Raw genomic sequence first — 26,390 nt, forward strand, 5'->3', positions numbered from 1 at the left:
GAAAGTTGTTAAAAAGGAAATCTCATCACAAGGGGAAAATTTTATTTTATCTACATACGAAGATGGGTTAGCTGAACGTATGGTGGTAATCACAGTACATGTAAATCAAACAATCATATAGCATATGCCTTAAAGTTGTACAGTGATGTGTGTTAATTATTTCATTTCCTAATGAAACCAGAAGTTAAAAAAAAAAAAAAAAAAGATTAAACTAGCAGGAGTGGCGCAGATTAGGTGAAGGTTAGTTCCGGGAGTGCGGGTGCCCACTCGGGGGTGCTGTTTCAAAACACAGGCCCACTTGGTCTAAGGGGAAAGGAAAGTACCGCATTATAGAACGTCAGATAAAGAGGGCGTTCCGACAGTTGGACAAATTAGGACAATAAAGAGATGCGCAAATGGTAACTCTCCTCTTATTACCTCGCGCTCCCCAACTAGGTTCCCCCCAGCGGAACACAAAATTAAGCATGACAGTATGTCTGTAGCACGTGCCTCTGGGCTCCCCTTAAAGCAACTACTACTCCCAGGCTCCCTTGCGAGGCCAGGGCCCTCTTCCCAGGTGCGAGTGGGTCTTGCCGCAAGGCCTTTTGGGATCCGCAGTCTTGCAGTGTCTTCCGGGAATTGTAGTTCCTTTCCCACAATCTGCTGGGCGAGGCAGTGCCGGCGACCAGAGCTGCGCTGAGTGTTCAGGGGCCAAGATGGCGGCGCGCCGGGGACGGAGAGACGGAGTCGCGCCGTCACCAAGTGGGGGCCCCGGACCCGACCCCGGGGGTGGAGTGCGCGGCAGCAGTTGGGGGAGTCGAAGCCAAGCGCCGTATGGGACTGTGGGCGCTGTGAGTGGTGGGGAGCAGGTGAGAGGCTGGCTGGCGGCCCGCGGCTGGCAGCAAAGCAGCGTGTGCCGGGCGATGACACGTGGACGCCACAGGAAAGGGAGGAAGCGCTCGGGAGGCTATGCGGGTGGCTGCGGAAGACAGGTTGGGCTGAATGGACCTGGGCTGTTTGCTGGAGGGATGCAGGCAGAGGCGGGGTCCCCATGGCCATTCCTCCGGAATGCTGGAGGGGCATAGTCGGGTGTTGGAAACAGCCCGTGGTGGGGGGTCAGGGATTCGGACTTGGAATCGTGGACTAAGACCTTCCTCTAAGGATGCCGAGTGGGGGTGCCCCTAGCACCGCGCCGCAATGCCTTTTCGGAGCCACGTGGGATTGGGGGGGGGGGGCAATTTTCCCGGGAGAACTTGTCGGCTTCCCCTCCCCCTCTAGGCGGCCCTGGCACCCACGTGAGTTGGGCTTCTGGTGGGGGGGTGGCCCTCGGGTCCACGTGGGGGCGGGGAGGGGATGTCCACGTGGCTCCCGCTCCAGGCTGCCCGGCATCTCGTATCGGCGTTGGAGCCGCACTGCTGGGAACTGGGTGTGTCTCAGCCCGTCCCGCCATCTCCGGCGGGGCTGGGGGGGGGGGGGGGGGCCCTGGCTGGGAAGGAAGGTAGGGGCTGCTAGAGTAAACTTTGCGCAGAGCCTTGGAGTTTTTTTTCTCGTGCATTGATCCACGGCGCCTCGACAGGGGATGGTGAAGGACTCTCCAGATGTGCGGGGAGTCAGTTCCCTGTGGATGTTAGAGTGTGTTGGGCAGTGTAGAAGGCTGAGGTTGAAGGGCTGTGAAGTAAGCTTGTGGCGGCTTCTGTCTGACCGGCTTGTGGTGGGTTGTGAGTCATGGACACTGGCGTTTTGGTTGCTTTCGGACCTGCTTCATTCCTGATACAAGGGGCATGGGGAGTGTCAACATATACATGGGATAAGCCTAAGTAAGGTAAAGAGAATCCTTTCTCCTTCCCCCACTTTTTCCTCCAGCGTCTCTTTTGAGGCGGCGGCTAAGGCCTGCTTCTTTTATTGACACACAAAAAATTGAGGTGGTCTGTATTTAAGCCTCTTTGGAATTTTGCTGGGGATGGGGAAAAGTTAGAGGCCATTTGAGAGCTATTCACCACTAGTTGAACATTTATTGGACAAGGGTGGTTTCTTTCTGTCAGATTCTATTGGCTTGGCCTTCAGTTCTCCATACTGAGAAAGTGTTATCACACTCCTCTGCAGAGGGCTTCTTGAAAGTTGCCAGTGGGCTGGACTCAGTCTGAAAGGTTATCTCTCTTAAGCAATTAAGCTGAGTCCTTGAAAGCTTTTGGGTTTTTTTGTTTTGGTTTTAGGTGGGAATTGGGCCGCAGGCTACCAGGTAATGTCAGTTCCAGCAGACCAGTTCGGGCCCATGATTTTGGGGACGTAGCTTGGGAGCTGCCCACCTTATGGAGGAGAGGCAGGAAGGATCCACGATCCAGCTGTAATCCAAATTAGGTGGTTATTGGTGGTTGGAGATGGTCTCATGGAGAGATTATGTATATCTCTTGCCTTACGTCCTCCCCCCAAAAGATGGGCATGTGAAAGCTAGTCAACCAACTATTTATTGAGATACTGTATTCAGACACGAGGGATGCTGTGGTAAAACCACACATGGTCCGTGTTCTCCAGTATCGTCCAGTTTTATCGTGATAGGCAATAAATAAATAATAAGTGGCACGAAAGGAAAAGTGCAGCATATTTGGGGTTATATAACCAGCAGTAGTAATCTATATTGTGAAGTCTGGGAAGGGATATTTTAAGTTGAGGTGAGGGAAGGAAGTTTTCATCAGAGGAAATAGTATGGAAAGGCCTTGAAGTGGGAGGCTTCAATATGGCTTATTGAAGAAACAGAAACCTGTATGGCTGATGCATAGAGAGAGAGGCACAGTAGTAAGAGAGGACATACTGGAGAAGAGCCTAGTAGGGAAGATCAGGACCCCTGTAAGACATATTAAGGAGTTTAAACCTAATGCTAAGAGCAGTAAGCTGCTATTGGAAGGGTTTAGGAAGAGTCTCAAAGTGATCAGATGTGTATTCTTAATAACTTGTAGTTGTTTTTGAACCCTGTAGGGACAAGACTGGATGTGAGAAAGCCAGATGGGTTTCTCTGCTAGATGATCTTGGTATCTGGGAGCTGTGCTGTGTGAGGATTGAGGGATAGGTGCTGTCAGGTGAAGAGAGGGTTGTCTCTGACTAGGGCTCCAGTACCTGCCTGATGGAGGTGGTGAGTGGTTCCTAGAGCTGGGCATTGTCTTAAAGATTCTGGCCTGGTGGCTGGGTCAGGTAGGTGGCAGGGCAAGTTGAGATGCAGTCTCCTTGCTCACCCAGGAGGAGTGTTTGCTGAGCCAGGTGCTATTCAGCTGCTGGTTGTAATTATAGGATTGTGAAGGTCTGGGAGGAGTTAGTGCCTAAAACCTGCCACCTTTCACTTCCTCTCTGGACTTGGTCTCCTAAAGTGTATCTAGCCTTTCCTCTCTGGGCATTTGAACTCCTCAGCTTGGTTAGGGGGGTGGGTTTGGAAGGTATAGTCACACCTGTGTTTTTGTTTTTTGTTTTCTCTTGAAAGAGGTGCAGAGTTTCCCTTTGCTGAGTGGGGGAGGGAGGCTTGTATTTGTTTCTATTCAGTCTTTCCATCATCTGTTTCCTATAGTGGAGATACCCCTGGCTTTGGCCTCTGGCCTTGCCAGTCCCATTCCAGCTACTTCTGGCTCTGCCCACACCCACACTCTTGACAGGCCTGGGCGGGTGGCTCCCTGCCTGACAAGGCTGAAGATGTTGCTGGTTCCCAGGCAAGTAGTGGGGTGTGGCTTTTCCATGTACTGACTCAAGGAATCAAGCTTTCTCTTCTTCTGCTCTCACATGGTAGGAGTAGGGAGGAGACTTTTCCTTTGGGACTACCATTGAGAGGTTCAGTGGCACACTGTAGGGCCTTCAAAATAAAAGTGTGAATTAAGTGTGAATCACAGCTGTGTATAAGACATGGTGCTAGGCATCACGAATAATTAGGAAGTATAAGAACAGTTTAAACCCTTCCAAGATCAAAGAAGGATATAGGCTAATATCGTACAAAGGGTTATTTTGCCCCAAAGGAACTTAGAATTTAGTTTTAGTAATGATGCTAGGACTATCATGGGGTGGAGAGGGGACAAGATGTGATTGCCACTGGTATAGAAACCCCGAATGAATTCAGGGGTGTGAGGAGAGATCAGCATGGATTGGGGAAGCCTGAGTTATCTTGAAGAAGGTAGGGTTTGAGCTAAGCAGAGAAGAGAGGCCTAGGCAGGATTTGGGAGAGGGAAGGTGGTTGGAGCTGAAATTGCCTGTTTGCTGACCACCACTCTTTCGGTGTACCTCTCAGACTGTTTGACTCTTCTGAAAAATCTTGTTCTTTCTGATGTTTTTACTCCCTGGTTTAGTGATCTTCAGTGGCTCCAACTGTTTCTGGATGGAGTCCAGACTTTTTTTTTTTGCTCAGAAGATCCATGAACACTGCCATCCTGACTGGGGCTTTGTTTCGTGGGTTGTACTTCTCTCTGCCCAGCAAGTCCAGACGTTTGGCTTTGTTGGGGCTCCTGCTGAGTCTGGGGCCATTGGTGGAAGCTTGGGCACCTGGTTTACAGAGCATATCATTCAGCTGCCCTAGGTGCCCCATGCTCTGCAGACTTTACACCCTTCTGACTGTCCTGTTTGCCTCAGGTGCTGCTGCATGAGGAAGGGGACGATTCTGGTTTTGTCAGTCTGTCTCGGCTTGGCCCCTGTCTGAGGGACAAGGACCTGGAGATGGAGGAGCTGATACTACAGGATGAGACACTGCTGGGGACCATGCAGAGCTACATGGATGCCTCCCTCATCTCCCTCATTGAAGATTTTGGGAGCCTTGGGGAGGTGAGCTGGGACTGGGTTTGGAGGTCTTCAGGTGGGAGCTTTGCATTGGAGGCTATGGCCCGGTGGCTCTGCTTTCCCAGGATCTTGGCTCCTGGATACCCAAACTGAGTCCTTGAAGTGTGTTTCTCATTTCTCCAGGAGAATTGGGCTACAAGCTGCCAGATTATATCCCATGTGAACATGCCCTGGCAGGCTTGGACTGTAGTCCTGCATGGGCCCCCAACTTACATGTCCAGGGGGGTTCCCATCTGTGTTTTGAGTTCAATTCCAGCCTAGCCGAGGGTTGTCTGCTGAGCATCCCACATCTAGGGGTGGAAGGAGTATGTGAAACATAAGCCTAAGTATCAATTCTGACAGGCCTCTGTTGGCATTAGAGGGGTGGGAGATGGTAATGAATGAGATTAGAGCCCCTGCCTCCTGGCACTCTAGCAAATTGAGCTGAACTGAGCCTGAGAGGCTGATTCTCTTGGCTTGCAGTCATTCTGAGTGGCCAGTAGACCATTAGGAATAATGGTAGGAACTTCCTTTTGTCTTTCTGGAGCAGAGCAGGTTATCTCTGGAGGACCAGAATGAAGTGTCACTGCTCACAGCTCTGACAGAGATCTTGGACAATGCAGATTCCGAGAACCTGTCTCCGTTTGACAGCATTCCTGACTCAGAACTGCTTGTGTCACCTCGGGAGGGCTCCTCTGTGAGTGTGGGACCAGGGGAAGAGGGTATGTGGTTGGTGCAAATGTTAGAACCATGACTGTGGGCCTACTTATATAGTTGTGAAGCACAAACTCATCTCAGGTCTTTTTCTCCCTGTCAGCTGCACAAGCTGCTCACCCTCTCCCGGACACCTCCAGAACGTGACCTCATCACCCCAGTTGACCCACTGGGGCCCAGCACAGGCAGTAATAGAGTGAGTGGGGTAAGCCTGACCTAGGGAGCCTCGGAGACTCCCAGGAGGGAGAAGTATGTGGGGACAGGCCTGGAAAAATATATCCTTGGCGAAAACATCTGTAGCTTCTTTTCTCTTCCGCAGGTTGAGATGTCCCTCTCAGATCCCCCTTGGGACTTCTCCCCACCCTCCTTCTTAGAGACTTCCTTCCCTAAGCTTCCTAGCTGGAGACCCTCAAGATCAAGAGCCCGCTGGGGCCAATCCCCTCCTCCCCAGCAGCGTAGCGATGGGGAAGAAGAGGAGGAGGTGGCCAGCTTTAGTGGCCAGATGCTTGCTGGGGAGCTCGACAACTCCGTGAGCAGTATTCCAGACTTCCCTATGCACCTGGCCTGCCCGGAGGAGGAAGATAAAACAGCAGCAGCAGAGATGGCAGTGCAGGCAGCTGGCGACGAGAGCATCTCTTCCTTGAGTGAGCTGGTGCGGGCCATGCATCCATACTGCTTGCCCAACCTCACCCACCTGACATCACTCGAGGATGAGCTTCAGGAGCAGCCGGATGATTTGACACTGCCTGAGGATTGTGTGGTGCTAGAGATTGTGGGCCAGGCAGCCACAGCTGGCAATGACCTGGAGATCCCAGTTGTGGTACGGAAGATTCCTACTGGACCCCAGCCTGTGCTTCTGGATGACTCACTAGAGGCCAGTCCAGCTTTGAAGCTACTCATGCCTACACTAGAGTCAGAGACAGAGGCTGCTGTGCCCAAGGAAAACCTCTGCCCTCAGAAAGAGGGGTTGTCAGAGGAAAAGCTGGAGTCAGTCTGCTTATTAGAGCCCAAGGAGGTCATGGAACCAATGATGCCCAAGGAGTCTCAGAACCCACCAGCCAACACAATGCTGAGTTCTCAGAGAGCTCGAAAGGGCAGGAGGAAGAAGAGCAAAGAGCAGCCAGCAGCCTGTACAGAAGGCTATGCCAGGAGGCTGAGGTCATCTTCTCGTGGGCAATCTACTGTGCCCACAGAGATAACTTCACAGGCAGGAAATTTGCCTCAGGAGGAACTTAAAAGAGAGGTCGCACCTCCCCGTAGTAGAGGGAAGCCCCGGGCTTGGGCTCGGGCCTGGGCAGCTGCCTTGGAGAAACCTAGCTCTGGGAACTTGGAGAGTAGTGCTCGACAAGCTAGTGCTGCTAAAGAAGATCCTCTAGACCTTTATTCCAACCTGGTAGACAGCATCCACGCTAACCCTGTTCCAACTCCTCTCTCCCTGGTTGATTCTGCTCCAGCTGACCCCATGCCACTTGACTCTGTTGAAACTGATCCCACTGCAGTTAACCCTGTTCAAGCTGACCCTGTACCTGTTGATCCTGCATTGGTTGACTTTGCTTCAGCCAACTCAGAGCTGGTTGACCCTCTCCCAGCTGACCCAGTCCTGGCTGACTCAGCAGAAATTGACCCTACAGTGGTTGTTCCCATCTCAGATGACTTGCCACCAGGTGACCCTGTCCTAGCCGACTCAGCACCAGTTGACTCTGTTCCCAGTGACCTGGCTCCAGTTGATCCTGTGCTAGTTAAATCTAGGCCATCTGATCCCAGACGTGGTGCAGTGTCTTCAGTCCAGGGGAGTCCAGCTCCCCAGTTACTTCTGGAGTCAGAGTCCTTGGACCCCCTAAAGGCCATCATCCCCGAAGTCCGGGAGGTTGTGGGTCCTTTGAAGGTAGAAAGTAGTACCAGTGCCACAACCCAGGAAGCCAGACCTCGGCCTCTTAGCCTATCAGAGTACCGGCGACGAAGGCAGCAGCGCCAAGCAGATGCAGAAGAGAGGAGTCCCCAGCCCCCAGCTGGGAAGTGGCCTAGTCTCCCAGAGACCCCCACAGGGCTGGCAGACATCCCTTGTCTTGTCATCCCACCAGCCCCAGCCAAGAAGACAACTCTGCAGAGAAGCCCTGAGGTTCCTCCTGAGGCTTGCTTTGTGCCTATGGGTCCCAGCCCTGCTTCTCCTAGTCCTGAGCCACCTGCAAGCAAACCTGTGGCCTCAACTCCCACTGAACAGGTGCCATCCCAAGAGATGCCACTACCAGCAAGGCTTCCACCTCCTACTGTGCAGTCCATGCCCTCCACAATGCCCACTGCTTTGCCTTTTCCCCCAGGTGGGCTAGGCATGACTCCCATGATGCCCCTTCCTACAGGTGGGCAAGGGATCCCCAGTCTGCCCCCACCTCCCTTGCAGCCTCCCAGTCTTCCAATGTCTATGGGACCAGTGCCACCTGATCCCTATACTCATTATGCTCCTGTGCCACCCTGGCCTTGTTATCCCCCTGTGTCCCCTTCTGGCTATCCATGCCTCCCCCCGCCACCAACAGTGCCCCTAGTATCTGGTACTCCTGGCACCTATGCTGTGCCCCCCACTTGCAATGTGCCTTGGGTACCCCCTCCAGCCTCAGTCCCACCTTACAGCTCCAGCTGTGCCTATGGGCCCTTGGGATGGGGCCCAGGGCTGCAACACCCTCCATTCTGGCCTTCTATGCCACCACCTCCTTTGCCTCTGGCATCTGTTGGGAGAGCTGCTCCCCCACCCAAGGTGGAGCCCAGTGGCATCCCAGCTGGCCCTCCTGAAAGTGTACTTTCTGTGCCAATGGCTCCTCCTCTCAGTCTTGGGTCAACTGGCCAGGGAGCTTTGCAGATAGAGCCCACCAAGGTGGAGCCCACCAAGGCGGAAGTCAAGTCAGTGCCTGTGTCTCCTCATCTGAAACCTAAGGTGTCCTCCCCAATGCAAAGCCTCCAGATCAAGGCTCCACCGTGTTTGTCTGCTGAGAGTGTGGATGTTGAGGAGCCTGCATCAGAGAGGCTAAAGCCTGAGATCCAGGAGACAAGGCCCAGGGAGAAGCCCCCCTCTCCTGTTACCAAGGTTGTTCCTACACCCACACTAAAGCAGAGCACTGTAACTAAGGTGCCTGCTGTCCACCCAGCCCGTCTAAGGAAACTCTCCTTCCTGCCTACCCCACGGACTCAAGGCCCTGAGGACGTGGTACAGGCTTTCATCAGTGAGATTGGTAAGTGCCACATGGTTTAGTTGATGTGAAAGGCATGGGGGTTGGATGGGGAGTGTCCTCCATAGGACATGATAAACCACTCTCATAGGGACTGGTCTTTGTCAGATTTGTTTGGAGGGTTCTTTGTTTTTTGGAGGGTTCTTGAGAGACAGAGCTCTGGGTTTGTTTGATTTCTGCTTTGTGTTGCTGTCTTGGTTTGCTTAGTACAGTGGTTAGGGACAGCATCAAGGGAATTGATTTGGGAGATGACTTGGGAATTCCAGGACCTGGGCACTCAGTCGATAGGGGCTGGATTCCAATCCTGTGTTGTGTACTTCCACAGGAATTGAGGCATCGGACCTGTCCAGTCTGCTGGAGCAGTTTGAGAAATCTGAAGGTGAGGGCACCTAGGTAGCTATGCTATAACCCCTTTTTATTGATGCTTTATTTGGGCCCAGCCCTGTAGTTGCTTAGGTGGAAGGAAGGGAACGGTGGAGGGGCGGTCTCAGTCCCAGAGAAGTAGTTTCAATCTGATTGCAAGGGGAAGACCAGGTTCATGGACAATACAGTCTAAGCCAGGGACAGGTGGCAGTAAGCATGGCAAGAATTATAAAGAGTAGTTGGATGTGGAGGTCCCGGTGGGTTGGGTTGGTTGGGGACATTTTTCTAGAAAACTGGCTCTTAGGCTGGGCTCTGAAATACAGGATGCGTGTGTAGTGAATAAAGGCAGAAGTATAAGGATTGTATGTTTGGAAGACAGTGGATAGCTGAGCAAGGATCTAGGTGCTCTGGAGGATACTATGTCCTGTTCATAAGGAGCTTATGGTCTAATAGGGGAGGAAAATTACATAAATGTCCCCTGAGTTAGTAACAAGTTATCTACAATACAAGGAAAAATGTAATATGGTATAAGTGTAGAACCAGAATAGACCAAGACTGGGAAGTTAGGTCATATAGAACCTTGAACACTAGTCTTAGAAGTTTGGACTCTATCTCAGATTCACTGGGAAGTTAACAGATATTTCTGAGCAGAAACATGATTAAAAATAGTACCTGGGTACCTACTAGAAGAGAATGGATCTCTCTGGGGAGAGTCCAGTGAAATATGTACACAAAGTAGATTTTTCTTCTTTGGGTCTCAAAGCCAGCCCTTCTGTGCCTCCTCAATCTGGAACATCTGGTTGGCCTTTTAACTAATTTGGTTTCTTTGCAGCCAAAAAGGAGTGCCCTCCCCCGGCTCCTGCTGACAGCTTGGCTGTAGGAAACTCAGGGTGAGTATGGAGACATATGAGCGAGTTACCCTACAGCTGTTGGTCAGCAGCCGGCCGGTGCTTCAGGACCGTCAACTGGATGCCTCTGTTACAGGGCTTTTAGTCAGCTTTAGAGTCTTTCCCTGTTTCCCCCTCCCCTCCTCAGCTCATCACTACTGGGCACTGTCTTGGGTGGTAGGTAGGAGGGTGTGTACCATCCTCTGGCTGATTCCAGTCTGGGATTCCAGATGTCCTGGAGTTGCCTTTTGTCTTCTGGCAAATTGTGCCTTTGGGGATTTCTTTCCTTCCTTTTATCAAGTGTTAAGCTTGCTCAACACTAGTGATGATAAAAGATCAAGTGGGGTAAGATGTTGGTGGCTAGGGCTCTCCTGACTCCTTGGACGAAGTACCCTGGACCTCCTTGTTCCTCAGTCTTCCAGCACTGAGAGGCCTTTTTTCATTTTTCATGTTCATAATACCCTATCCTGTTCTGCCAAGCATATTCCCATCCATGTTGATTTTGGGTTGGTTTGAGCTAGGCAGGCAAGTCTCCTGGCTTAAAGGAGGTGGGGGGTATTTAAGGTCATAGCCAGCCTGCCTCCTAGAATTGGACAGAGCTGAGCTGAGACCCAAACTACATTCAGTCAGTAAGATCGCATTTGTGCTGGAGGAGAATGATAGGGGCAGTTTGTGTATCCTATTCTTCTCTGCACACACCCCTCTCCCGTTGCTTTATGAGGAAAACATATACAAGATGTTGAGGAGGCAATGAACCAGGCTTTCCCTTTTCCCCCGCCAGCAACGTTGACACTCCCCAGGAGAAGAGGCCCCTAGACCGGTTACAAGCCCCAGAACTGGCCAACGTGGCAGGTGGGTTCAGGGTGGGGAATTCTGCCTTTGATTAGTTTATGCAGCGAATGTTTGTAGAGTCTGCCCTGCACTGGGTGTGTGTAGTTGTTGGGAATACAGAGATCTGATCCTCATCCTTGAGATTCTCACAGTCCAGGGAGCAGATGTATAAACGTGCATGTTGAGTATCAGAGATCGTATGTTAAAGGAGCCTTTGTGGTTTATAGTGGGATCTGAAATGGGTCAGTCAGGGGAGGGTCATGTACAGTTGGTGTTATACCTGAGGCAGAGGTTTGAGAAGATCACTAATACCAATTAGATTTAGGGGATGGGGCATTCTGGGGAGATGGAGCTGCTGGAGAACTGAAGAAATGAAACCAGCCTGGTATGTTTTGGGGAATTATGAGTTGTTTGGTTTGACTGGAGTGTAGTGGCTGATGAGGGTGGTGGGCAGAACTAAAGCAAGAGATAAAGCTGAAGTGTTAAGTAGGAAGTCAGATGAAGGGAACTTTGAATGCCGTGCCGTGTTAAGCTGTTTGGACTTTGTCTTTGCATTGAAGAAGCAATTGGTTATGGGGTGTTCCCTGTAGCAGGAATGTAGAAAACAGGTGGATGGGCATGAAGCCCCAGGCAGGAGATCATTGGAAGGTGATTACAGGAGTCCAGGCAGATGCAGCCCAGGCAGTGTAGGGGGAGGGCTGGGTCTAAGAATGGAGAGGTAGACCATATAGGAGCTGGTCACTAACTAGGTTTGGGCAGTGAGAGGCTGAGGGGTTCAGGAGGACGCTAGCTGTCTGGGTTTATATTGCTTGGTCCCCAAGATGGGGAACTTGGGGGAAGGAATAGTTGCAATAGTGGGAGAAGTTGGGCTGTTGACCTTTGGTGTACTTTGTGACATGAGGTAGGGGTCTCTGGAGCCCCTGGAAGTGTAGAATCGGATCTCATCCTGCTATCTCCATCCTCCCTCCCCTCACAGGGCTCACCCCACCAGCCACCCCTCCCCACCAATTATGGAAGCCCCTGGCTGCTGTTTCACTGCTGGCCAAAGCCAAATCTCCTAAGTCCACCGCCCAGGAGGGAACCCTGAAGCCTGAAGGAGTTACAGAGGCCAAACATCCAGCTGCAGCCTGCCTCCAAGAAGGGGTCCATGGCCCTAGTCCAGTCCATGTGGGCTCTGGGGACCATGACTATTGTGTCCGGAGCAGGACTCCCCCCAAAAAGACGCCTGCCTTAGTCATTCCAGAGGTGGGCTCCCGATGGAACGTCAAACGCCATCAGGACATCACCATCAAACCCGTCTTGTCCCTGGGCCTGGCCGCCCCCCTGCCCCCACGCACAGCTGCCTCCCAGGAGCCACTTGATCACAGGACTAGCAGTGAGCAGGCAGATGCCCCAGCAACTTGCCTTGCCCCATCCGCCTTGCTCTCCCCTGAGGCCTCACCTTGCCGGAATGACATGAACACTAGGACTCCCCCTGAGCCCTCAGCCAAGCAGCGGTCGGTGCGCTGTTACCGAAAAGCCTGCAGGTCGGCCAGCCCCCCAAGCCGGGGCTGGCAGGGCTGCCGTGGCCGCAGCAGCCGTTCTATCAGCTCTGGGTCCAACCGGACCAGCGAAGCATCTTCCTCCTCATCCTCATCGTCGTCTTCCTCATCCCGGTCCCGGTCCCGGTCCCTCTCCCCCCCACACAAGAGGTGGCGAAGGTGAGCTCTGATGGCCTGTTAGGTCCTCTTCATTTAGGAAGTCCATGGGCTCTCCTCTGGTTTACTTAGAAAGCTTTTGCACATTGAGCTTGATGCTTTCAGGCATTAAAAGGCTTCTACTTCTGTCCTTGGCTTTTGTCTTCTCCCCCTTTCCTGGATTATTGAAGGATGCAAGCTGTGAGAATTTAGCTTCTATACCCTGTTTGAGTTTGGGGATCACCGAGGTCTGCTGCTTCCTTGACCCCTGCCTTGGGGAGACCATTAGGCTTGCGTCTCGCCCGTGTTTGATCCTTTACATACTTTATCAGTCCTCACTTCTGCTCTTTTCTTGTGGGATGTTGGAAGGTGGGATAAGTAGCTTGTTAATGGCAGCTCTTCTAATCATCTGTCCAGGAAAGAGTCTGGGCAGTTCCTTTGGTTGTCACTGTGGCCTCATACGTTTTCTGGCAATACCTTTTTCTCAGTTAAAGACCAAGATTTTCCTACTTAATCCATGAATAATTTTTTGTTTTTAAACCAGAATCTCTTTTTAAAAAAATTTTTTTTAATGTTTATTCATTTTCTGAGAGCCAAGACAGAGCACGAGTGGGGGAGGGGCAGAGAGAGGGAGACACAGAATCCAAAGCAGGTTCCAGGCTCTGAGCTGTCAGCACAGAGCCCAATGTGGTGCTCAGCCTCACTAACCGTGAGATCATGACCTGGCTGAAGTGGGACGCTTAACCGTCTGAGCCACCCAGGTGCCCCTGAGCCAGAATGACCTCTTAAGAAATGACCTCTACTCCATGTCTAGCAAGTCACCTCCTTTTTACATCCTGGTCACAGTACTGCTATGAGACATGTTAGGGGAGCAGGAACCCAGAGACCCAGGCCTGGCATCCCCAGCTAGACCTAGGGCCCAGCCCTTTATTCCCAAGTCTCCATTTATTTTTCTTTGACTTGTTAAACGTTTTTGTTGTTAATTGCATAGTTGAAAATAACTATGATCTATGTGAGAACACTCTAAAACATTCCAAAAACGCCTAAAATTCATGAGGGCTCAGTTTGGTCATCTGTGGAGTTCTTCTAGATCTCTTTTCCTCTGCTTTGCCTTTGGTCCTGAGCTTCCGGACAGGGAGGCAAGGTTGGGGCCAAGGTGAGGTAAGCAGAATATATCTGCACCACTCCCAGCATTCCTGCGTGCCTCTTTATTCTCTAGATCCAGTTGCAGTTCTTCTGGACGTTCCCGAAGATGCTCTTCCTCATCCTCCTCCTCATCTTCCTCATCTTCCTCATCTTCCTCATCTTCGTCATCCAGTTCCCGAAGCCGGTCCCGCTCCCCATCCCCCCGCCGAAGAAGTGACAGGAGGCGGAGGTGAGTGTGTGATCAGGGAGTCTGTATCTGGGATGCCAATCCCAAATTTGAGAGTTCTGAGACTTGAGTTGTCTAATGTCTGGAGGGCTGATGGCACCTTCTTTTCATGTCAGGTACAGCTCTTATCGTTCACATGACCATTACCAAAGGCAGAGAGTGCTGCAGAAGGAGCGTGCAATAGTGAGTAGAGGAATAGGTCCTGGGAGGATGGGGCTTGCCCCTGAGCCATGAGCTTGGAGAGCCTTCTGCAGCAGTGGCCTTGGCTCATGGTGTGTCAATTTTCCTTGTCTCAACATAGGAGGAGAGAAGAGTGGTCTTCATTGGGAAGATACCTGGCCGCATGACTCGGTCAGAATTGAAACAGAGGTTCTCTGTTTTTGGAGAGATTGAGGAGTGCACTATCCACTTCCGTGTCCAAGGGTAAGGTTGGACCTATAGATCAGAATGTCCTTTCCACCCCATTTGTCTACCTTGATGCTGCTTTGTCTTTCCCCCTTCCTTCCTCTGGTGTGTTAGGCAATGTAGGATGACACCTTCACTCCTAGTCAGAGGGTTGGCCATTTGGGGAAGAAGAACTACCCGAGTCTCTCTCTACCCTGGGAAGTATCTCTTCTCCTTGGCAAGTGCCTAAATAGCCATCCCAGCCTCTGCCTCACCTTCCTCACCAGTGACAACTACGGCTTCGTCACTTACCGCTATGCTGAAGAGGCATTTGCAGCCATCGAGAGTGGCCACAAGCTAAGGCAGGCAGATGAGCAGCCCTTTGATCTCTGCTTTGGGGGCCGCAGGCAGTTCTGCAAGAGAAGCTATTCTGATCTTGGTGAGTGGAGGAGACCCCGAGGCTTTGGTATACTTCATATTGTCCCCAGAAGGGTTTCCAACCTTTTGAGAGTGGAGCTAGGTAGACTTGTCTCTATGTGACACACAAAGAACACAAAGGGGGTGGGATGAGAGGAGAAATGGGGGCTCTTTAGTCTTATTTACTTAAAACCAGGGTGATTGATGTTATTCCATCCATTATTGGGGTGGGAGGAGGCTGCCCATTTGAGGACCCTGTGATTGGGAAGTATTGTCAGAGACCTTGATGTCTGTCTCTATTTTTATAGACTCCAACCGGGAAGACTTTGACCCTGCTCCTGTAAAGAGCAAATTTGATTCTCTTGACTTTGACACATTGTTGAAACAGGCCCAGAAGAACCTCAGGAGGTAACCCTGGGCCCTTCTCCCCCTTCCCTCTTTCTTTGGAGGTGTCCAACCTCCTCCACCCTCCCCTCCCCCAATTTAGGGGAGAGAGCTGCTAGTGAGATGACTGTTTTATAAAGAAATGGAAAAAAGTGAAATAAAAAATGTGTTAAATCAGATTTTTGAAGGGTTATTTGTTTTTTTATAACAGGCATTGAAACAAGTTAACTCATTCCTATGTTAAGATGGGGCTGAGGGGTTCCCCTGTGTTTGGAAGTTCTAAGGCACTATGCAGACCAATAAACACGAACTACAAACAATTTCCAAGTGCTGTTGTGCTTCTTTCAATGGTGCTAGTGCCAGACATACTCACTTTTCCAATCTGAATACAATCAGGGACGTGCTTACCTCCATTTAGTTCCTAGGACCCCTCTTTGGTTTGATGCAAAATCCTATTGGACTTGATACTTGTCTCCTCAGGTTGTGTTGTCTGTGAAATCAGTCTTCTAGGGCAGTGTTTCTCAAACTTTAAAAGGAATCTCTTCAGAATGTAGATTCTGACTTCTGGGGTGGAGCCTGAGATTCTGCATTTCAAACAAAGGGATGCTGATGCTGCAGTCTCAAGGAAGGGATTTCACCATCAAGAACCTGGAGGAAGTTTCCAGTTGTTCCAAATGAAGGATCTCTAAACAGAAACTTCTGTGTACATGTACCATTTTAGCTTGAGCACGCTTGGTACACAAGAGGTACTCAGAAGAACACATGCATGTGGACAGACCTCTGGGAAAGAGGGAGTTGTAGGAGTTATATCTGTTAGCAGAGTGCCTATTTTGAGAAAAGCAAAGGAGACATGGTTCCCTGAGAAAGTGGGTCCTTACCCTTCAGAAGGTTTATTAATGGGAAGTAGTCAAAGGGTAGTGGGTAAAGGGATTGATGTCTGCTAATGTGAACTGAAATGTGATAAAACTTGGAATTAACTTGGCAGGCCTGGGCATTGATTTTTGAATATCATGACAGACACTTGGGAGGGTTTTGTAGTTCTCCCACAGGGAGAGTTCAGGTGTGAACTGTGACTCGGGAGGTAGGAGGATTATTTCCAGGATTATAGATTTGAAGAGATTGCTGCTGCTGTATTGCTCAAGGTTGGTGCAATGGCTTTACATTTCATGGAGCTGACCTAATGCTGAATGAATATGTAAGAGAGTAAGGGGTTGTCTCATGGGCAAATCATGAGGTAGGGGCATTTTTGGGGAATTGTCCCTCTATTACCATGGATAAAATGAAGGATCCTCTGTATTTGAGGTGGGAGTACAGGGGCTGGGGTGATATCTAACAGCCTCTTCTGCTTAGTGGAGACAGGTAAAATGAAGGGTGGGAGTTCTCTGGCCGTGCGAACGGTAGTGATCGGGAGATCCTGTGACCCTAGTCTAGAGAGTCCAAGGACCGCTCAAGCCTCCCGGCTCACCCTGGAATGCGAATCCCAGCTGCGGCTCCGGAAACCGCAGCTCTGAAAAAAAGTGGCTCTAGCAGAGCGCGGGAAGGCTGGAGATTTCCCGCCACTACCGAGGGCGGGACACGTGACGTCAGGGCTCCGCCTTCACAAGGTGGCGGACGAAGGGCTCCGCCCTTACCAAGATGGCGACACTTGTGGCACCGGAAAGACCTTACAGATTTCGCCTCGATCCTGCCTCCAAAGTGGAGGCGGAACTGCCCTGTGGGGAGTGCCCGCCCCTTCCGCTGTGCCCCCGCGCCGCGCGATAACGTCACAACGGATCCGCCGTCGTTCCGCCGGGTTCCCGAGTTCCTGCGTTGTGCGCGTCAGCAACGGTAGTGACGCGTATTGCCCGGAGGATGGCGGACGCCGGCTTGCGCCGCGTGGTTCCCAGCGACCTGTATCCGCTCGTGCTCGGCTTTTTGCGCGATAACCAGCTGTCGGAGGTGGCCAATAAATTCGCCAAGGCAACAGGCGCTGTGAGTGCGGGCTTGTGGCAAAGGCTGGGGTGGGATGACCACAGGGCTTCGGGCCCTGACAGGTTCAGGTTTCCGGGTACGGAGGTCTCTGGGGTCTGCCAGTGCAGTATCTGCGGACCCTTTGTGCTGAGCTCCTGGCGGTGAGCCGAGAGCCTAGAGTCTCCGCACCTGGTCTCCCACGAGGTCTCAGTAGATAGCGCAGTCTTGTTGCTTTTTTCTGGTGAGCGGTGCAACGACAGCAGCGTGGGATCCTCGTGGCCCGGGTCACGTGGCTGGCGGAGTGCGGCGAGGAGGGAGCGTGGTGTCCTGCCGGAGGCATTGGGGGCTCTTGGTTTCTCCTTTGGGTTTTACGCTGGCTGATGCAAAGCGTGACTTGACCATAACTCTCAGAATTTACCCGGGACTCAATGATAAAATTGCTTTTATATATAAATGAAGGATGGGATTTTTCGTTAGTAAAGAACAAAATGAGAGTAGAGGCATGGTTCTGCTTTAAGGTATATTGAAGCAGAACTGAGCATCAAAGCCCTAGCAAGCAGTGGTCTTGGATCTTCGACTTGTGGAATCAGGCACATTTAGATTTGGGACCAGGCTCTGTCACTTTTTAGGATGTATAACCTGAGCAGCTTGCCCAATCTCTCTGATTCTGTTTCTATTCCTATGGGGAATGTCATCATCCACTTTATAGGATTTTTGTGAATTTTAGTAACATGATAAATATGAAGTGACAATCTAGGTGCCTGATGCTCAGGAAGCATCAATGAGCGAAAGCTGTTATGATAGTTATATTAATTAAGGATGTTTTAAACACATGTAAAGAGAAGGTGGCTAGGGAGGTGAAAGGTTTGGAATCTCCCTTTCAAGAAGAGCAAACATGAGAGTAGAGTGTAGTAGTCTTTGATAGTGTTCTTAGCCTTTGACTAAGAAGATAGGTTTCTTTGTGGCAGAATCAGGCTGCACAAGAACAGAACCAAATCAGCTTTAGAAATGACTTCTTTAAGCTGGGACAGCCTGCCATGTGATCTCCTACAACTGCTTTCATATTGGAACTTTTAAAAAATTTATTTTATTTTATTTTTTTAGTGTTTATTTTTGGGAGAGTGTGAGAGCGTGGGGGAGGGGCAGAAAGAGAGGAAGACAAAGAATCTGAAGCAGGCTCCAGGCTTTGAGCTGTCAACACAGAGCCCGATGCAGGGCTTGGACTCACAGACTGTGTGATCATGACCTGAGCTGAAGTCCGATGCTTAACCAACTGAGCCACCCAGGCACCCCTCATATTGGAACAGTTTTTGAATTGACTGTTAGGGAGGCTGCAGAAAGTGTTTCCACAAGGGGCTGGGTGGAATTGGGCCTTTGAGAATCAGGATTCTTTTATGTGACAAAAACTAATCCTTGTTGGATGGCTTACTAAGTGCTACATGGTGTTTCCAGATACTAAGTCCTTTACGTATGCTATCTCTAATTCTCTAAACCACTTAATAAGATGTATAGTATTATCTTCATGTTATAGTGAAGAAAACAGTCTCAGAAAGATTAAATAATCTGCTCAGAGTCACACAGTAGTAACAGATAGAGGTGAGTTTCATACCTGTACTCGTCTGATTCTGAGCCTATACTCTTATTGATACTGTAATGTCTTGCCATTATGTTTTTTTTATTGCATCAACTAATAATCTATATCAGTGTAATTAATAGCTGAATGGAATTTTGTATTGAGTATATAGCTTAGCTTTTTAACCAGTTTTGGAAGCTGGGTTCCAGTGATTTGGTATTATAAACCACATTGCAGCAAATACTCTCGTATTAATGTTTGTGTTCTTGTTTCATGGGTAAGGATACGTTTCTAGGCAATGCATTGCTAAAATAAAGGGAATGCACATTTTCTTAAAAACTGTGATAAATAGGACTGACTGGGAATAGATGGTGCCAAAAACTATATACAGGAGTAACCCAAGCTTTTGATGTCAAAAATTGGGGGAGTACATAAACAGGCTATTGTTCTCTTAATTTAAGCAAGTCGGAGAAGTCTTCCAAAGGTGTAACATTTACAGCAAATGTAGCAGATATAAAACTGGCTACTTTTAATGAGAGAATAAAATAAGATCTAATTTCCCCTAGAACAACCAGGATAAAATTTTCTTATTGACCTTTCTTTTTTCTTCTCTAGACCCAACAGGACGCCAACGCCTCTTCCCTCTTGGACATCTACAGCTTCTGGCTCAAGTAAGTCTTCCCTGTACCACTGTGGCTATTTTTCCCCCCAAGGGGTTGGGCTGTGTTCCTTGGTGTGAGAAGGTCCTGAGCCCTCAAAGGTTAGCCTCATCTACTTCAGCAGGTCCACCAAGGCCCCAAAGCGGAAGTTACAGGTAAACGGACCAGTGACTAAGAAGGCTAAGAAGAAGACTTCATCCAGTGACAGCAGTGAGGACAGCAGTGAGGAAGAAGAAACCCAAGGGCCTCCAGCTAAGAAAGCTGGTAAGGGTGGGCAGGTAGTTGGGGTTAGTGGTTCCCAGAAAGGGATTTGTAGCCTGCCAGTACCCATGGCTGATTTTCACTGGGGTCTGTGCTTTTGTTCAGTTGTACCTGCCAAGCGGGCCAGTCTGCCTCAGCATGGTGGAAAGGCTTCAGCTGAAGCAACAGAGAGCAGTAGCAGTGAAGAATCCAGTGATGAGGAGGAGGAGGACAAGAAGAAAAAGCCTGTTCAGGTTTGCAACTTGGGGGAGGAAAGAGGTTGCTTAAGGAATTAGAAAAAACCTGAAATCCTGGCTTATAGCTTGGAACCAAGGGATGGCAGTGGTATATAACAAATGACCATGGAGAAGAAAATCTGAGGACTTTGAGAGAGATGATAGAAGTATGAAGTTTGGAAAGGATATGCGAGGTTGAAATTGTACTCTTAATCTAGAGGAACCCGTTTTGTTTTCCCAGGTGATATTAGGTTTCTCTGGGATACTAAGACTCCCAAGAGTAAGAGTCTGTTTTGTAGGTAGGTGTTGGGAGCTCTAAGTAGGGAATGGCAGGGACAGGGCTGATATTTTTGTTTCTTATGAAGAGTTTGGTGCTCTTTTGAGATGCTTGCTTGCTTTCTGTCTTTCTTTTTTTTCTGTTTCTGTCTTTCTCTAAGTAAACTCTGTACCACACATGGTGCTCGAACCCATGATCCTGAGATCAAGAGTTGCATGCTCTACCAACTAAATCAGCCAGCCACTCCCAGATGCTTTCTTGTTTAACTTCCCCTTGCTTTTATTGTTCTGTTAGTTAGCCCCTAAAAAATAGTCTAGGATGGTTTCTACCTTAGGATGTACTTTGGGTACCAGAAGTTTGCTGATTCTCCCCCTTATTGTGTGTTTTCTCACAGAAGGGAGTTAAGCCCCAACCCAAGGCAGTCAAAGCTCCTCCTAAGAAGGCCAAGAGCTCTGATTCTGATTCAGACTCAAGCTCAGAAGATGAGGCACCAAAGAACCAGAAGCCAAAGACAACACCTGTGGCAGCTAAGGCTCAAGCTAAAGCCTCAGCCAAATCAGGTACTATTACTGTTCCCAAAAGCCCAGTCTGGGGTTGCTGTGGGGACTGGTATTAAAATTGCTTATTCAGGGGGCACCCGAGTGGCTCAGTTGGTTAAGTGTCCGACTTCAGCTCAGGTCATGACCTCATGGTTCATGAGTTCGAGCCCCGTATTGGGCTCACTGCTGTCAGCATGAGCCTCAGATCTTCTGTTCCTCCTCTCTTCTTCCCCTTCCCCGCTTGCGCTCCCTGTCATTCTCAAAAATAAATAAGCATAAAAAAAAATTAAAAAAAAAATAAGCATGTTTTCAAAATTGTTCATTCAGCACAGGAGTGAAATGGTAGTGGTTGTTGAACTAGAGGTGTTGATTAGTGTCTTTTTGTTTTTTTTAAATAAATGTTTATTTCAAGTATGAAAAGTAATGTTTAAACATTATCCAAAAATTATGTTCAGCTTATTAACAAGTACAAAACAAGACTTCTGACAAAGTTTACAATTAGGTATAAAATTAGTGTCTTTTTTTCAAGAAGCTTTTTATTAATAAGTGAAGATTACATAATTAGGAGTTCGGTATTAGAGATAGCTTACAGTAAGGAAAACTTTTTAAGAATGGTATCCATTTGCCATTCTTGTCGATTTCATAGACGATTTATATTCTCATATATCCCATTCTGTAATGACCATTTCTGTCTCTATCCTTTGTCCTTTTCACTACCGTTATTTCTCCTGTGCATTCACTCCATAGGGCATGTGAGAGTTTAAACTTCTGTAGTTCTCTCATGGTGACAGGTTATGATTTATAGGAGCTTCTCTGAATGGAAGTTGGAATGAAAGATCTCATAGAACATATTTGAATTATTTACATTATATCATTATCTTAAAGATAGTTTTATTCTTGAAATTAGGAAAGTCATCCTTTGATAGTTAGCCACAGCAGTCCCCCTCATGCCTGCTCTAAAGGCAGGAGGACTGGTAGACTCCTAAGTTCTGAGCTACAGGTTTCTATGGTCCCTTACAGGCTTGATACTTCTTCTTCTTTTTTTTTAATGGTTTTATTTATTTTTGAGATAGCATGAGGAGGGAAGGGGCAGAGAGAGAGGGAGACACAGAATCCGAAGCAGGTTCCAGGCTCTGAGCTGTCAGCACAGAGCCTGACGTGGGGCTCGAACTCACGGACTGTGAGATCATGACCTGAGCTGAAGTCTGACACCCAACCGACTGAGCCACCCAGGCGCCCCCAGGCTTGATACTTCTTAATGCTTTTTTTTTCCTTCTTAGGTACACCAGCTCGGGTGGCACCTAAAATAGCCAATGGCAAAGCAGCCAGCAGTAAGAGCAGCAGCAGCAGCAGCAGCAGCAGTAGTGATGACTCAGAGGAGGAGGCGGCAGTAGCCATACCTCAGAAGGTTTGGGCCGTAACTTCTACCAGAGGACTGGGCACGGGGGTGGGGGTTTCTCCATTTCCTGGCAGGATTGGTTGGACCAGCATTTTCCTGTGGTAACTGACTTTCTCTGTATAATGCAGACTGTACCTAAAAAGCAAGTTGTGGTCAAGGCTCCAGTGAAAGCAGCAGCCACCCCTACCCAAAAGAGTTCCAGTAGCGAGGACTCCTCAAGTGAAGAGGAGGAGGAGCAGAAAAAACCCATTAAGAAAAAACCAGGTAACTGGACATGGGGATTCAAGCTGCATGACTGTGACCAGATCCAACTGCAGGAGGATCTCTGCAGTCACCACATGGACCTCTCCTTAGAACCGCTTGACATGACAGCTCGCTTCTCCCAGAGAAATCTGCATTGCTTTTTACAACCCAGATGCAGAAACGATATGCCATCATCTCTGCCATATTCTTTTGGTTAGAAATGACTCAATAATTTTAGCCCACACTCAAAGGAAGAGGAATTAAGCTTCATTTCTAGAAGGGAGCAGAATCAAAGAATTATTATATGTACATTAAAACCATGACACTGTCTTTCTTAAACAGGTCCCTATAGTTCAGTCCCCCCACCTTCTGCTGCCCTATCCAAGAAGTCCCTGGGAACTCAGGCTCCCAAGAAAGCTGCAGAGAAGAAAGAGCCTGTAGAGAGCAGTGAGGACAGCAGTGATGAGTCTGGTGAGTCCCCACCTGTGGAGACTGGGTCTGGGAAGCTACATGAGGAATATGGAAGACAAAAATACCTCTGTCTCTTTTGCTTTTCGCTGAAGCAGGACAAACAGGGCCGTGTGGGTCTTTGCATCCTTCTTTTTATTGCTTTTGATTGGGTCGGGACTCCGGTCCCAGCCTAATGCCATAGGTTCTCTCCAGATTCGAGTTCTGAAGAAGAAAAGAAACCCCCAGCTAAGACAGTCATCTCTAAAGCAACCATTAAACCAGCTCCAGCAAAGAAGGCATCAGAGAGTTCTTCAGACAGCTCAGGTGAAGCATATGGAGGCCATCAGGGCAGTGGGGACTCCAGGGGCTCCCTTCCATTTGACTTGTTTATTCTGTCTTCTCTGTCTAGACTCTGACAGTTCTGAGAATGAAGCTCCTGCCAAGTCAACTGGTACCACCAAGAATCTCCCAAGTAAGCCAGCTGCCACTCCCAAGCAACCTGCAGCTAAATCAGCCACAGCTCCCAAGCAAGGTGCAGGCAGTGTCCAGAAGCCTCTGACCAGAAAGGCTGATAGCAGCTCCAGTGAGGAGGAGAGCAGTTCTAGTGAAGAGGAGAAGACGAAGAAGACTGTGGCCACCCCCAAGTCAAAGGCAATGGCCAAAGCAGCTCCATCTCCGGCTGCCAAACAGTCCTCTCAGGGTGGTAGGGACAGCAGCTCTGATTCAGACAGCTCTAGCAGTGAGGAAGAGAAGGAAGAGAAGATATCAAAATCCCCAGTTAAAAAGAAGCCACAGAAGACAGCAGGAGTGGTAGTCTTTTCCAAGCCAGCCGCCACAAAGAAAGCAAAGGCTGAGAGTAGCAGCTCTTCCTCTGATGATTCCAGTGAGGAGGAGGAGGAGGAGGAGGAGGAGGAGAAGCCTAAGGGCAAAGGCAATATAAGACCACAAGCGCTGAAGACCAATGGGACCTCTGCACTGACTACCCAGAATGGAAAAGCAGACAAGGACAGCAATGAGGAAGAAGAAAAGAAAAAGACAACCGCAGTTTCTAAGCCAGGTCCATATCCAAAGAATTGGGTGGGATATACTTTTGGGGGATGGGACAGGGAGAGGAGGCCTACGATTAGGCTTCCAGTTGTATGCATTCAGTGCGTGGGAACTTGGGAGGAGGAATAGGAAACTGGTCTCCTGAGTCTGGCTGTTTTGTAGGTTCAGGAAAGAAGCGGAAGCAGAATGAAGCTGCCAAGGAGGCGGAGACTCCTCAAGCCAAGAAGATAAAGCCCCAGACCCCCAACACGTTTCCAAAAAGGAAGAAAGTAAGTTATCTTATTTCTTTCTCAGGAGTCCGCTTTTAAAGAGTAGAAAGAAAAATCTGGGATCATCTTGACAACTCTCTGCCTGGCCTGCCCTAAATGCTCCTATGTGTAGCTGAGGAGGGCTTTTCTGTTACATGACAGAATGTGTTTAGTTTCTTACTTCATTCTTCTCCAGGGAGAAAAAAGGGCATCATCACCATTCCGAAGGATCAGGGAGGAGGAAATCGAGGTAGATGCTCGAGTGGCAGACAACTCCTTTGATGCCAAGGTGAGGGGGGTGCAGGTGTTGGCTATTCTTGAGGGGAATGGGTGGAAGAGAGGACAGCATTTTGGTTTAGGTTGGTGGGAAGCTCTCTGGGTTCAGGTTGCCTTGAGCAAAGAGAAGAAAGTAACAGGGCCTTGTTATTGTCCTTCTGTGTATTAATCACTTCTCTCTGCTTACCAGCGGGGTGCAGCTGGAGACTGGGGGGAGCGAGCCAATCAGGTTCTGAAGTTCACCAAAGGCAAATCGTTTCGGCATGAAAAAACCAAGAAGAAGCGTGGCAGCTACCGGGGAGGCTCCATCTCTGTCCAGGTCAATTCCATTAAGTTTGACAGCGAATGACCTGGGGCCATTTGTGGCGAAGTAGGGTGATGATTGGAGACCACTTGCTTTCCCCAGTGGACCTGGGAACCATCAGCTCTCTTAAGGAAGGGTCTTGGTGAGGACAGTTTAGAATAGGTCCGAAGACTTTGCATTGTCACAACTTCTCTGGTCCTTTTCTGTGTCCGTAGTTTTGTACAGATTTGTTTTTGAGTGTTGAGTAGTAAGGAGAACATAAGAGGAGTGGTTTTTTTTTTTTTTTAAGAAAAAAAAAAATTTTTTTTGTTGTCATTCCCTTCTCCCTGTTCTGTGGAAGTCCTCATACTGAGAAATTTGTATATTTTATATTAAATCATTTCCTATAGATTTTTGTTGTGATTTTCAGAGGTGGGTTCCTACAGATAAAATCTTAGCTATTGCCTAAAACATAGTGAGGGTCACATGTACGAGTTTTTATAATTGAAGAATTCTGCCTGTGTGAGTACACGGGTCCACATTTCATCCGTCCTACCCCTCAGTGCTCTGGGAAGAGGCAGTTAAGAATGATTAATGTGTATATGTTTGGTAAGCATGCAGTGTGTAGTTCATCCCCATTCATGGGGTCTAGGACTGATGTTTTCAGCGAGCATGGACTTAACTACTTTTTGGGGTAAAATTCACTTTTGTTGGCAGACACAGTTCTGTTGTGTGAATGCTGTGGGGTTAGTCTGAATATTTTGTTTTCTGTAATTTTAACATTACCTAATGTTTGCAATACATGTTTAGTTTTTCAATTTGAAAACATAAAACTTTTCTATTGTTCAAAGGCTTTTTTTGATGACCCTTAATAGTACTAAGTTGAGGAGTGCGTCTTGGTTTTTACATTTTACAGAACAAAATGACATTAATTTAATCTGAAAAGTACACATCACTTGGTATTTCTGTCTTGGTAACAGTGGTGACACAAAATTGATTTCATTAACTCCTACATGGTTGGAAATCTGATCAAAACGAAAGAATAAAAGCTATAATTAAAATTCTCAGTCTTCAGTAGGAATTAGGTTACATTAGTCAGGTGAATTTATAGGTAATCTGTGTATGTGCTAATGGAACTAGAATGAACCTTTATAAAGCGTATTAGGTGGTAAGACTTACGTGGGGTGGGGTTAGTTGGTACACATCCTAACAAGATTATGGTGTCTTGTAGTTGGAACATGGGAGCAATCGATGTGCCCCTTTCAGAACCTTAACTGTCAGTAACAGTGGAGAGAATGATAAAAACCAGTGAGCAGAAAGAAGACTCCCGAGGCCAAGCTAGCTTATCGTAAAGCTGTTGGAGATGACCGTGCTTATTAGATTAGCCAGAGCAGGATGGGGAGGAAAGAGACAACAGCAAACGAGTCTGAGCTGTTCCTTTGGTGGGAAAGTGTGCTCTAGCTTCGTGGATGAGGGAGGTGTAGGTTTTAAGTTTAGCCTCCCCTTGTTTGGATTCCACACTTGCCAAGTAACTGATAATTACTTGGTTTTCCCTGTAACTGCCTCTAGGAAGAACATACACTGTTCATGCTGACATAGGTACATCAGTCTGCATGGTAAAGTTACACATCTTACTACAAAATAATAAACTGGCTGGTTTATAATGTGTCTTGGGAGTTTTTTATTGAGTCCAGAGCCCTCCCACCTACTCATACCAGAATTTGGGGGCCAGTTAGAGGGCTGGAATGAAGACTTGTGACTTCATTGTAGAACCTTCTTGGCAGTGACTTTTATTGTTCACTTTTGTCCATACCTTGTGTCATGGTGCCTTTTCCAGGCAAGATAGCCCAGGCTATGCATAGTCTAATAGGGGGTTGGCAAAATGGCCTATGGGTGAGTTCAGCCCATGGCCTTTTTTGGTAATGTTTAGGTGCTAAGAATGATTTTTACATTTTATAAGTGC

The 26,390-nt window shown here is 48.6% G+C and overlaps 2 protein-coding genes across 7 annotated transcripts; both read left to right on the forward strand.

Annotated features, from left to right (window-relative positions):
* Positions 1 to 634: 634 nt before the first annotated feature.
* PPRC1 (PPARG related coactivator 1) lies at positions 635 to 15,328 on the forward strand. Of its 5 annotated transcripts, none has more exons than XM_015063050.3 (14): positions 635 to 848; positions 4,579 to 4,767; positions 5,312 to 5,458; positions 5,579 to 5,680; positions 5,795 to 8,696; positions 9,019 to 9,072; positions 9,889 to 9,946; positions 10,725 to 10,795; positions 11,751 to 12,474; positions 13,670 to 13,825; positions 13,939 to 14,005; positions 14,124 to 14,245; positions 14,494 to 14,645; positions 14,932 to 15,328. In XM_015063050.3, exons 1-14 carry the CDS (start codon positions 696 to 698, stop codon positions 15,033 to 15,035), a joined length of 5,001 nt encoding a protein of 1,666 aa, XP_014918536.2. In that variant the 5' UTR covers positions 635 to 695; the 3' UTR covers positions 15,036 to 15,328. The 5 variants fall into 5 exon arrangements, with proteins under 5 accessions (XP_014918536.2, XP_053062827.1, XP_053062828.1 ...); XM_053206852.1 differs by having other exon boundaries at positions 635 to 830; XM_053206851.1 differs by having other exon boundaries at positions 636 to 848; positions 5,579 to 5,671.
* Positions 15,329 to 16,771: 1,443 nt separating this feature from the next.
* On the forward strand, positions 16,772 to 26,095 carry NOLC1 (nucleolar and coiled-body phosphoprotein 1). Of its 2 annotated transcripts, none has more exons than XM_015063054.3 (13): positions 16,772 to 16,978; positions 19,146 to 19,201; positions 19,314 to 19,453; positions 19,556 to 19,683; positions 20,337 to 20,502; positions 21,762 to 21,889; positions 22,009 to 22,144; positions 22,466 to 22,594; positions 22,787 to 22,897; positions 22,983 to 23,630; positions 23,783 to 23,889; positions 24,065 to 24,157; positions 24,335 to 26,095. In XM_015063054.3, exons 1-13 carry the CDS (start codon positions 16,859 to 16,861, stop codon positions 24,491 to 24,493), a joined length of 2,121 nt encoding a protein of 706 aa, XP_014918540.3. In that variant the 5' UTR covers positions 16,772 to 16,858; the 3' UTR covers positions 24,494 to 26,095. The 2 variants fall into 2 exon arrangements, with proteins under 2 accessions (XP_014918540.3, XP_026918723.2); XM_027062922.2 differs by having other exon boundaries at positions 16,773 to 16,978; positions 19,311 to 19,453.
* The last annotated feature ends 295 nt before the right edge of the window (positions 26,096 to 26,390 follow it).

The sequence above is a fragment of the Acinonyx jubatus genome, chromosome D2, assembly GCF_027475565.1.
Source record: "Acinonyx jubatus isolate Ajub_Pintada_27869175 chromosome D2, VMU_Ajub_asm_v1.0, whole genome shotgun sequence".
NCBI classification, from domain to species: Eukaryota; Metazoa; Chordata; class Mammalia; order Carnivora; family Felidae; genus Acinonyx; species Acinonyx jubatus.

Coding starts and splice junctions, on each gene's coding strand:
- PPRC1 (XM_053206854.1), top strand. CDS start 1,142: ATGCCGAGTGGGGGTGCCCCTAGCACCGCGCCGCAATGCCTTTTCGGA. Junction 8,697..9,018: donor GGCTTTCATCAGTGAGATTG/GTAAGTGCCACA, acceptor GTACTTCCACAG/GAATTGAGGCATCGGACCTG. Junction 13,826..13,938: donor AGAAGTGACAGGAGGCGGAG/GTGAGTGTGTGA, acceptor TTTTCATGTCAG/GTACAGCTCTTATCGTTCAC.
- NOLC1 (XM_027062922.2), top strand. CDS start 16,859: ATGGCGGACGCCGGCTTGCGCCGCGTGGTTCCCAGCGACCTGTATCCG. Junction 19,202..19,310: donor ATCTACAGCTTCTGGCTCAA/GTAAGTCTTCCC, acceptor CATCTACTTCAG/CAGGTCCACCAAGGCCCCAA. Junction 20,503..21,761: donor TAAAGCCTCAGCCAAATCAG/GTACTATTACTG, acceptor TTTCCTTCTTAG/GTACACCAGCTCGGGTGGCA.